At 35.0% G+C, this 12,973-nt stretch overlaps 1 protein-coding gene across 1 annotated transcript in view; it reads left to right on the top strand.

Annotated features, from left to right (window-relative positions):
- The first annotated feature begins 10,842 nt into the window (after positions 1 to 10,842).
- Positions 10,843 to 12,973, top strand: part of ChAT (Choline acetyltransferase) — a 57,131-nt gene continuing 55,000 nt past the window's right edge. The window contains exon 1 of the mRNA XM_085207975.1: positions 10,843 to 10,927. Coding sequence (XP_085064101.1) covers positions 10,843 to 10,927 — 85 coding nt within the window. The remainder of the gene's footprint in view (positions 10,928 to 12,973) is intronic.

The following is a 12,973-nucleotide window of genomic DNA, read 5'->3' as shown; positions in this document are numbered from 1 at the left end:
CCTGCGACCGTCAGGCGTTCTTTACTGTGCTACTGTGTCATTTTTAGTTGATATCTCAAGATCAAAGTGTTGCGACCTCGACCTGGTTTCCCGCGGCAGCAAATTGAAGCACTTCCATGGTTTTATAAGAGGGCATTGTGCGATGACACTTTGTGGGCTTGTAATTTGTATGTGAAGTTGTGAACTTTTGTTATTAGAATGTATTATTTAGTAAATATGTAACTTTTAGTGATTTCTATTTGACTCTACGTATAAGGTAGTAGTCAGTGGTCAGGTCACCTCATACTATTTTTATACTACATGGAAAACAGGGAAACTCACCTCAGACCTCAGGGAAAATAATATTTTGTTACATTCTAAAAGTTGGTCTACTCAGATTCAAATAGCAGAAGTCCCCACAGAGACGCGGCAATGTTTTGAAAATTGGATTGAAGGAGAGTTTTAACGCTAGGCTACTGCTACGTAGCCTGTGACATGTTGGATATAGGTATTTTACCGCGGTGGTGTTAAGTAACGGTATTGCCCATGGTTTACTTTGACACGATGAGTTCAAACCTTGTGTAGAAGAAATGATAATTTTCTCAACACCAGCGAATTACGTATTCCTCACGAGATAAAGCCTATAAATAATAATGGAAGAACCAAACGGATCGTGTCTTTAAGTATTACATTTAGTTTAAAACAATTTTTATAAATGTCCAAAAATCTTAAAAAGCGACACTCGAACCCAGGACCTTCGATACAAGACTGAGATAATCTAAGCTTATTTTAATCTGTTTGATGTAATCTGTATTCGTAAAGCCTCATGTCGGTGGTTACAGTGGGCAAGTACAAATTGTAACGCGCAGTTTCTATCTCATCCTGTTAATCTGGCTGCGGCTCGAGTCATCTCGGACACATGTGTCATGTGTCATGTGTCATGTACCAAACACGACATGAACGTGAATCCCGTTATAGTAAAAGGACATACACGTGTAAGTGTGCTTGTGTACCCCGCACTAGGTGACGTACACCTCGCCGTCGTCTAATTACTCGCTGGGAGCAGCGGTGCTTGACTTTGAGATAGTCTCTATATAACCATTTCAAAATGTTATACAACAAACAAATAACATTAATTAATTAGACAAGTGCAAATGTACGAGATGAGTATCTCGGACCGTCAGTGTGGCAGTTATCTCACAGAGTCGCAGAGTAGACATTCTGCTTATTGCAGATTTGCTATTTAAAATGGCCGGTGAATCCCTTATATGGTGTAAAAACTTTTGTAGAGTCAGGAATTATTTATACTTTTTATATAATATGTTATGTTATCTATGATCTCCTATTATTAGTTATTGTAAATAAAAGGTTGCCTGTAAGAGATCACTTACAGTGATAAGGCCGCCCTTGCGCTATGATAAAATACTATAATTCTCATGTATCTTTATGTATCTTTGTGCAATAAGTATTTTTGATTTTTTGATTTGATTTATCTCTTTTAGTATTTACACGTACTAGGTCCTACCTCTCTAAGATTGGAATGGACTGAATACGGGAATAACTTATCTCTAGAGCCTTCACCTAACTTTCAAAACGTGAACTGAATTCTTAATGTTAATTATAGTTATAATAAAGTTGTTGTTAAGTTTTACATTATTTTCCTCTACTCCCCTTTAGTTCTAGGAACGCGGTGCTTTTAAAGATCTTGATAAAGAGTATCTAACTGGCGAAAGAGCAACCAGATATTTTTATAGCATTTTGCCATGAAAAGTAGGTTTCTAAAAATAAGGCTAAGCCTAGTGTTAAGGTGGTCCGCGTGATGTTTTGTTAGTAAAGAAAAATTAAATAAAAATAAATTCCCCGAGTGGGAATCTAATCTACCCTCGATTATTAAAAAAATATTCCAACTCAAAGTCGTCCCAATAACGTAACTAACTTGACCTACACTTTTATTATTATAAATTGCATATTTGTAGTTATAAGTACGTTACGTTTCAACCCTATCGCAATTAGGTACAGCCGCTTAATTACATATTCGAAACTAACAATTACTGTAATTGCCATCTCGAATATCACAATTTGTGGTTGAATTCTGCTTCTGAACATGTTAAATTTGAAATATTGGGTGGAAAATAGAAATCGGAGTGTCCTAACACTAGGTTCTCTCGGCCTACCCTGATAGATCTGGAATACAGCGTGAATAGAGAAAGAAAAGAGGAAATTTAAAGTAAAAAAATTGTATCGTTTGATTAAACGAGACTAGCCTTTACCAGCGGGTTCGCGCGCGACTGTAGGGTACTACTGACTGAACGGTTAACGTAACTTGGAATATAAGCTCGCTCAAAAACTATCTAACACTGAAATATGTAAAGCTTGCTCGGGAGAAATATATATATATATAGATATATCTCAGTTATTATCTTTTTTATATGAGAAAGTAATGACTCTCATATGTCATTTATTGTTTTTGAAAGTGATATAACCGTGAGTCGGCCCGGCGAGAGCCGAGACCCGCTGAATAATTATTGCTCGTGAACTTACCGCAGGCGGTAAAATAAACATGTAAGCTGTCATTATTTCTTATTTTAATTCTGTTCTTAGACTTAATGCTCCTTACCGCTTAGGAAGAAACAGAGAAAGAGAGAGAGAGAGACTTTATAGTTTCACGCTGTATCCCGCAGCACAGCGCATACAGCAGGGTGGGCAGAGACACCCTGGGAACCTAGTGTGAATGGAGATATTGCATGTCTCGTTATTAGAGCTAAAAAATAAAAATATTAAATATATCATTTCCTCGAGTGGCGGTCTCGAGTTTGAAGATTTAAGCATACATTGGAAACTATTAATTTATTTTGTGCATAAATGCATTAATTAACTAATAACTTTGAAAAAATATTATGAGGTATACGAGAACATTCTATATTCTCTATTTTTTGGTTCTATATAAAGAGAATATTTCATGAAAATAGAAAGGAAACTAACGCATAGATACAAAAACAATAAAAATATACTAATTCCACGCTCACAGCATTAGGGGAATTGTGCTCAAGATGGCATACTATGATAAGATGACACACTACCAATATTGATGAAACTATTAGCGCTAAGTGCGATCTTGTGACGTTTTAGAGAGTGTCTGTAGATGCAGCTAGTGCTTAAATTCAGTATGGCTGAAAGTGAATGCAGATGGGCAAGTAATTCATGTTTTCGTTATTTTCAATTGCAACAAATTTTTCTTTCGCTTTTGCTTGATGGTGAAAAGACATGTAAGATAAAGATTTTCTATTTGAACTAATTATAAATGTAAAATAGGATTATTATATGACACAACTAACGCTAAAAGCGCATCCTAACCTATAACCTTTTGTCACAACGGTTAAAATTAAATTCATATATCTATTGGGTAAGATGACATACAAGACGTGAGTATAAGATGGCATACTATCTTACCCTTATAAATAGAATCGATGTATTTTTTGCTTTACCTACAAAATGCCTGGCAATTACAAACGAATATATATTGGTCACAAGAAGACATGGATAAGGCTGCTAGAGCAAGGGCATTCAATAGCCGCAAGTGACGAAGCTTATTTCCCTTTTGGAAAAGGAAGTGACTGATAACGGAATCCAACCTCATAAAAATTGCAACATGTATGAATTTGGCCTTAATACTGTTTAAAAGCCCCCCAGCAAAGAAGAAACTATTTATTTGTAAACTATGCTCGACAAATATGATGGCATTTTTATGCCACATACTAAGTATGTCATTTTACCCTGTAGTTATTTCGTCTTACACTGGTCGACCTAAGTGCGATTTTTGTTTGTTTTTATGATGTTTGAAAGATGATTGTTCTGAAACTAAAATAATTTCGTTGATTATGAAATATATAATAGTATACGCAATATGCTGTTCTCAGATCACTTTATTTGTTTGAAATATTTATCTTCAAACAAAAAGTATGTCATCTTAAGCACAATTCCCCTATAAGTTTTACCATTTAATAATAAAATAGGCTTCTCCCATTTGAGATACCGGCGAAGTATTTCTGAATTCAGTCGGACAGTTACATTAACTATTAAAGGCGGCAGAGTGGAATTGGCTGTGGATACTTTTTCCATATCTCGGTATTGAGCGGCCACGCCCACACCCCCCACTCCCACTCCCCCCACATCTGGAATTAAAATGGTTTGATTTGATGTCTTATATTAATATTGATATACAGTTATAGTTTAAGCTCAGGTTAGTATTTAAATATAACATTGTATATAATACTGCACCAGCTACTACTGCAGTTCAACACGCGGGCGAAGCAATGGGTTAAAGCTAGATTTATATATTCCAATTCGCTAGTAACCTCTGAAGACTTCATCTATTCAGATTCCGGCTCCATCATCATATCAGCTCGATGCGTTGTCAACTAAGCTACGTATAACTGGTAACCAACGTCAACCATGCCACTCCCGTAGCAAGAATTGACTCTCATAAAGGCATTTTCTTCATATTTATTGCTTACAATTGTCGCTTTCAAATGAAACATGTGACTCGAAACGACTTATGACAGTGGCGGAATACAATCAGAGAGTGTTTCTACATTACCTAGATCAATTTTATTGTATTTTATATCTACAGAAGTAAGTAGCCAAAGAGACCTACGAGACGTATTCAGGTTCCCTCCGTCGAGCCCGCAATATATTGAAAATACGCGATAACATCAAAAGGAATTACTATTTATTACTGACGTGAACTCCATTTAAGATAAACTATTGACAGTCGAATCACGTTCAACTTTGATATGAATCGATATGTCATCCCCAAGTCACTCGATTTATATGTAAAGTAACAGATTGTTCAGCTTAGCTTCACGCAGTATCCCGCACACAGCAGGGTCCCCATTTTCCACTAAATTCTAGCGGCATTGCGTGTTGAGTGGCGGGAACTTAACGCCGCCCTTTGCCTCGACACCAGCCTCGGCTTACAATCACCCTCTCTGTGTATAACTATATTATTTCATATAGTGCCTGTATAAATGTATCAGAAGAGCACAAACTAAAATAGCATAAAAATTGTGAATTAATTTTAAATACTAAAATGTTCTTTCCTTACTTTTTTCAGTTGCCATATTTAATTATCCACTTATTTAATTTAGATCTTGCTCTACTTCAACCGGAACAAAAACTAAAGCTTAGTTCTTGTAGAACGTACCCGAATAGAACCCTTATTCTCTCGAGACAAAGCATGAAAATCTTTGTAAAAAGTATATTGCGCTTAGAAAACATAGCTATTTTTGTAAGATTGTATAAGTCAGCAGCTTTTGTGCCTTTATATACTTTATGATTCACAAAATAAGGTAGATAATTAAATAAAACTGGGGGACAGTGAAAGAAAATTTAATGGAGAAACAAGATAAAATGCGGTTTGCAAGGTTTTGTAATTAATCAAAGAATAGGAAACTATAAAAGTTCACAATGAATCAAGCCGCTGGCAGGGCAGGCGAGGGCAGGCGAGGGCAGGCGAGGGCAGAGGGAAGTTGTGGGGCCTAGTTGGCGGAACTTAACGTCGCGCTTTGCCTCGTTACCAAAGTGGGAATTGAATCCACAGTCACGTACGACGGGCTCCAGAGTGAACATAATTATTATATAAAGAATTTAAAACATTGTTTGTTCGTCGTTATTTTTATGTTTTGCTTTTGTCATGAGATAATCAGTTTTTACTTCATGCTGTCGAGCTCGTCCTGACGCAGCACACAGTATGTTACTGTCAGCTCCATTATATATATAGATGAACGGCGCATATTGTACCGACTTAATATATAACAAGTAGTTTATTTGATACGATAACTAACGGCTACCTGCCACTGCCAGATCTCACAGTACTAAGAGGGAACTAAATGTGTGACAGTTTCAAGTAATCATTACAGTACTATTAAGTTACAAAAGATTTTGTCGTGGTCATCATTTTGTACAGTGTTTGTAAATATTTAGCACACGTGCTATATACACTATGCTTAAGAGACATGTTCCTTTTTTTTATAAAAGGGGGATTTAACTTTGAAATTGTTCTTTTATCGAAATATATTTGAAGTATGTCGAAAACTATTAAACAAAGCCCCGGTTTATACATAAACTATAGTTTTATTGTAATCCGGTAGACGTGTAGAGATATGGCGTGTTACTTTTTTAGCACAAATATAAATCGAATCAGAAACATAAGGGATGATCGTCACATTTACATAATATAACATTCGACGTTTCTCGTGGTCGGGGCGGCGCGATGCGCATGCGTCGCCACATCGACCCCCCAAGAGCTAGGGGTACTTACTAAGTTTAGCACTGCAAACTATAACTTTTTTGTGATTGTATGTTTGTTGTATATGTTACATATTAAAATGTAATAATTACTTATCATTTTTTTGTAAAATAGTTCTGGACTAGTTGGTTAAAAGACTAAATAGAGGGCTCTTCGCTTAACCAAAAATCATGTGAAAAAAGTGGTAAATGTGGTCAGGCAGGACACAGTACTAGGTTCTACTACTCAACATGCAATATGTAGCAAATTGCGAAGTGGGAAACGACATGTCTTAACATTAGGATCCCTTTGCGTGCCCTACGAGGAAAAGCGTAATGTTGCTTTCTTATTAGTATTTTTTATAAATAATGGAACCTTACAAAAATCGGACCGAGGAAACAACTTTATAGACACTTTTAAACATTTCTAAAGCGTTATTCCACACTTGGAAAAGATGTATTCAAATTCAAAATATTCTTTATTCAAATAAACCATTACAAGCACTTTTGAATCGTCGAATGAACATATGAACAAAAAGCTACCACCTGTTGCTTAGCTGGCAGCATCCTGCATTACTTTCAATAATATAATAATTACAATAATAAAATTTATAGACACAAGTTCACGCAACATCATACATTTTGAGTAACCAGAGAGATGCTGGTGTTGTTTTATCTACAATTTTATGTATATAAAATGAATATATATATAAAAATAATATATGTTTATATATTATATACTAATGAAAGTAGTTCTATCACACAATTATAAAGTTGTTTGAAAGCTGTTTGAAATCGTTTAAACTTTTGATAGTTGAAAGGCTTACACATTTGCTAACACTGTAACTAGTGTATAATCGGATTTTAGAGATTGGAACATAAGTTATTGTGTTTTTATGTCTAATTCAATGTCTTTTAATTTTATCAAATATCACAAATTTATAAAAAAAATACTTTTACATGTCACGGGATAAGTAAGACATGCGTCGAAATGGAGAAACTCTCCGTGGTAAAACGATACCCAAGATAGAATTTGGGAAAATAAAGGTTTTGAATATCACACTCTCCAAACACAAGAGTTAATGCTAAAACTGCTATTAGTGAGCAACTACAATTGTTACAGAAATGTTGAGTAAAGCCGGTCGTGGTGTGACGGGTGAGGGTCCTACTGCAGCGGGGCCACAACACTTCAATCCGTGGCTACCCGCTAGGGATAGAGAGAAGCTAAAAAAATATGTGATATTGTTTTGATGCAGTTCGTGACAAGCTGCATGCGTTCGTGTCAAGACTCAATGAAGCTCAAGCCAAGTTCACTTCGACTTCGACTTCTAGCACTAACGCCATTGTGTACACCCACCTTGCTGTGGCTCTGAGGCCAGTCGTGGCGCAGGCGAGTGGGTACTTGACCCCCACTCGGGGAAATTAAATATTTAATATTTTAATTTCTTCGCTCTGTCCCGCCAATCAACACTATCTGTCTGATTAAATCTACGATACCCACGTCTCCTACTACACCTGCATTTGAAGCTTGCGTGTTGCTTTAACCTCACTCAGTATTTATGTTGTCAGACGATATATTTCACTGTGTTCAAAATACTTTACTTATTTTAGTGAGGTTTTACGTAATTGGTTGGTTTACGGAAATCAGTTAAATAGTTTAATATATTCCACATAAGGATATGCAAAAAGAAAAATAGTGTTCACGTCGCTCTCCGTTCAATTTTGACCAAAATAGCAGCAACTTAAAGACCACAAGGAAATATATGGGAACAGTCACGCGACGGTATAGAATAACTGTTTATTAGCTTAATTGTAAATGTTTTTACTGTAACTTATTTTTCCCTATAAAATGTGTTTGTTGCTTTTTTAGCTTCACGCTGTATTTTGCGCAAAGCAAGGCAAAGGGAACCTGGAAACCTAGTGTTAAGACACTCCGACTGAATTCTCGAGACATAACGTGTTGAGTGACGGAACTCAACGCTGCGGTTTGCCTTGCTACCAAAGCGAAAACACTTCGTGCGTGCGTTACACGCTCGTGCCCGCCCGGCACCGTGCGCGGCGCCACGACGGTCTCTTAGATTGAGAAACTTTTAAAATCTTGTATCTATGCAACACAAATTGAGTCCACAATCACCGTCAGGATTATTCTTCACGCTGTATCCCGCATACAGCAGGGTCGCCAGGGATGACCTAGTGCTAAGACACTCCGTTAACACACATTGCCGCCTTGATATTGTTAATAAATGAAGATATCGCAAAGCAAATTAATTAACAAACTGGTAATATAGCTGATGGTTCCTTTAAAATAGAAGAGTATATATAAATAGAAGAGACTTGAGTTCCAAGTTTCTTATTACGTTAGTATGTATATTCTAAGCTCTTTGTGTTGTCGACAGAGAATTGATGGAGACTATTATGTATATATCACAAACACAGGTTTTCCTTCTCTCAAATTAGTCTTTGCATTGGATGATTGTGATCGCTGGTTTTCTCAATATGAGATGTATTATTAATGATATATAGTTAAAATACTACTTTGCTACACCAAGTGCTACGAGTTCTGTAGAGCTCATTACACCGTACTATTAGATACTGGACTTAAACTATGTACTTCTTCTTAACTGTCTGTAACTTCATGATTACTGCACTCAATTTCTCAGATTTAATTACTCGTAGTTACAAAGGTACAATGTTTTTTTTTGTTTATTATTAGCGTATACAAACTTACATTCACTAATAATATTATATTACGATCTAGCCATAAGTTGACTAATGAGTAATTTAATTTTGAGCTACTTTTATAACTATACTACAATACTATGCAAAGATTATGTTCATCGGCACTTTTCTTATTGTCTCTATTTAAGGGGAAGATACTTAGTTAATGTGTTCTTTATATTTACGATTACACTTTCACCACTGAACTGTTATGCATACACTAACTCGAAAGGTTTCATTCTCTTGAGTCTTCTCACTATGTCCGTGTCTGACGTTCACATGATGATGAAGTCTGTGTTCGTGAGCTTCTGCATATTTCTTAATAACTCTATCAACGAACTCTATATTGAGGTCCCTGTGGAGGTCGTCGTTTCTAATATACCAAGGAGCACTAACTATTGCTCTAAGTACTTTATTCTGGAATCGCTGTATGATATCTATGTTGCTTTTTTTGGTACAGCCCCCCAGCTGTATCCCGTAGGTCCATACTGGCACGAGGATTTAAAGGTACAATGTGACAAGTGGAAAAAAATACACTAAAATTATGTATACTATTTCATTTCCTCGCACTGGTAACGAGGCGTTAAGGTTGCCAGGCGGTGGTCACATTAAGTTCCCAGGTTCCCTCTGTTCGCCCTGCTGTGTATAGGACACAACGTGAAGCTTAAAAAATATAATATATTGTATTTAAAATGCTGTATGTATTGTAAAATAAATTTTATTTCTTTAAATTTGTATTCACAAACATTGAAATAAGTTATAGATACGTCCCAGGGTAGCTTTTATTAAATAGTATATTCTTAAAAGTACTTATATTTCATAAAAGTTTGAAGTTAGTGAAGTGCGACGATGTGATGAAGTAGCGTTGGCCGGCGTCCAAATAGAGTCTTCAAGAAATGGGTTCTGTAGGTCTCATTAATGTTATATCGTTAGTACGGATCTAACTAGTTTTCAATATTGTATATTTAAAGTTTAAGTTTTTTTTTTCACGCTGTATCTTGCAAGCAGTAGGATAGATAGAGGATCTCACTTTTCATTGAGTGGTGGAACCCAACGCCGCGGTTTGTCTCTTTACCACAGCGAGGCAATTTACGACGACCGCTACGCCACACGCTACGCCACACGCTACGCCACACGCCACGCCACACGCTACGCCACACGCTACGCCACACGCTACGACGGTCTAATTATTATTAATTCCATTTCTTTTTAGTAATTTTATTTCTGATATTTAATTGAATATTTAAATATATAATATACTAATCGCCTTGTTTCGCGTAAGTTATATGACCTTGAAAAATGTAAATCTCGTTTTTTCCGTTCCCGTAGGAGTTTCGAGCTCTCCTCTTTTAGTGCTCCTACCCTACACTCCCCCCCCCCCACCCTACGTACACGCCAACATTCAACTTTGTAAGTCCAGAGTTATGTCTGTACGTTGTCTGTCGATCACTAAGTCACAGAAGTCTTTTTATTTGTATATATAGATAAGAATATAATAATGCTATATTTATTTTCTGTGCAAAAACGTTTAAAAATTAAAAAAAAAAACAACACATAGTAATTAAGATTTTATATACAAATAAATAAAACTTATAAATATTTTTATGTAAACATAAAACTATTATTTCCAATATTTTCTCACCAATACATATTTGAGTGAAGTATTTATACATACACTATATACACTACATACACTATATACAATGGACCGTTTGATATTCTGAAACGTTCATATACATAATATCGACCATTGGACCCAGAGCCTATTTTTAGCGATCGACCGATTCCTCCATACCTACGTGAAATTCAGGACGCGCTCATTGGTCCACTCCGAATGACGTCACACTCCACTGTCGGCCAATGGTGGAGGGAGGTTCTGCGCATGCCTTGGAAGCCTCCGCTTCAGCCAGCGCCGACCCCGTCAGTCTGGGCCCTCGGTGCTCAGGTGTGCCGAGCTCGCGATCGCTTTACACAAGGTTAATATTACTTATTATTTATAACTAAACTAGCTTTTGTATTCACAAAATTGTTAAATTTGATAAAATTACAGCAAATTTTTTGTCTATTTTTTTGGTAAATTTGTGTTTTTTTGCAAGTTGCATGCTGCAACCCTGCAGGGTGTGAGCGTGCGAGCGAGACGGCAATGTTGCAGCGGGATCCGAGTTATAATATTATGTAATGTTGGATTCATTTCCGGTGTGCTTTACGCCATTGCGGATTTTAAAGCTTTTTTTAGAGTATACTTTATAGTTTGGACCTTTTTAATTAAATATCTTTTATATAATTGTCTCGTATTTTTATAAAGTATATATTTTTATTTTAAGGTAGATATAAGGACGGGAATGTGATAAATGATTCTTAGCCGTCATTCCCTGGGAACGTACATGGGTCATAATCAGAAAAAGTGTACATTTTGTGTCTTTTCTTGTCCCGCTACTTTGAATGCGTTTAAAAAATACAATTTTAAAGATAATTTAAATATTTTGCCATTTAAGATAAATTTACTTATTAACTTAAAGATTTTTGTAATATATTTAATGTATTATGGCTAATAATTGTATTTTATGTTAGTTGCAAAAAACTTTTCAAAATGCTTCCATACAATTTTTCGTGTCCCATTCATCACTTTACTTTTTAAAAATTGATTTGTTACGAATATTTATGGTTTTATTTGATTTCAGATATGTTTATGTTACTTTACTTTATGCATAATATTAAATAGAACTAGTTTTATTGATACATTATTTAATAAATAATATATATGAATTAAGTAAATTTGTCCCAAAATATTGTCTTTTTGTTACTCAGGGCTAGTAACGTGCAATTAAAATATGAACGCAATTATTTTGGATGGTGTTTAATATTAGTTTTTATTGTGGCACCATTATTGTAAACGTCAATGCTGTCGTAGCTACAACAAGTAGTGTTCTCGCAGCAGTTGAGGGGTTCAAATGTTTTAGAGGGAATGCGTGAAATTACATCTCAGGGTTATAAACGGCTTTTATTTTGGTAAGTATTCTATAATTTCGGTTTCTTGTTTATGTTATTTGCTTCTTTTTACAAAATCTCAAAAAAGAACTTCAGTGCTTGCACATGCAACACGTGGCTTATGAGCAAATATTTATAAAGGTTAGAATTTCTCAGACTTCATTCTCAATTTTGTTACATTTCGTTACGTAACGAAACTGAGAAAATATGAAGCCTAGTTCACAATTACGTTACCATCGGAAGATATGTATATAAAAAAAAATTGCTGGCATATGAAAAAAATAATTGGTGACTTTTGATGACGTAAAGTAACTAAAAATAATGATTTTTAAGCTTTTTGCCTGTTTGCTTGTTTGTCTAATGTGTTTGTGCACGCTTATCTCAGAAACGGCTTAACCGATTAACTTAAAAACATTTTTTTATTCTTCCTTAAATTAGTTGTGATTTTGTAATTACTATTTTTTTCTGGAGATAGTGAATTAATAAATATGTAGGTCAAGCGGGTGAGGCTTTTATTTAAAAACAAAAACGTTCTGTACTAGCGTTGTTAAAGATCTAAACAATAAACATAAAATATTATTAAATACCTATTGATAAATATTTATTTTATTTTCAGTTTATATTTATTTATTTTATTTTCAGTAAGCGTCATGGCTCCTATGTCAAATAGAGAACGTCTTAAACAGACCAATCCTATTAAATATGAAGATATGCGGAATAAACTCAAATTTTGATATATTTTAAAGTGGATTTAATTTTGTGATCTTTAGAAATATAAGTTTATTACGTTACGAACTAGCATTATTATATTGTTAATATTGTCACTTTGTTATGTTTTCTTACATATATAATCTGTTAATTCAAGGCACAAATTTAAGACACAAATTAAAATTTCAAAGATTCAATATCTTTGAAATTTTAATTTGTGTCTCATTAAATAAAAACAACAATGGTTTTATTGATATAATATTCTTATTTTGTTGTGTAAATTGCCTTATGTCAT

The sequence above is a fragment of the Heliconius melpomene genome, chromosome 3 (genome assembly GCF_056956725.1).
Source record: "Heliconius melpomene rosina isolate 202511_hmr_F chromosome 3, ASM5695672v1, whole genome shotgun sequence".
NCBI lineage: Eukaryota > Metazoa > Arthropoda > Insecta > Lepidoptera > Nymphalidae > Heliconius > Heliconius melpomene.
The sequence above is the reverse complement of the archived record's forward strand: the minus strand, read 5'-3'. Positions and strand labels throughout refer to the sequence as shown.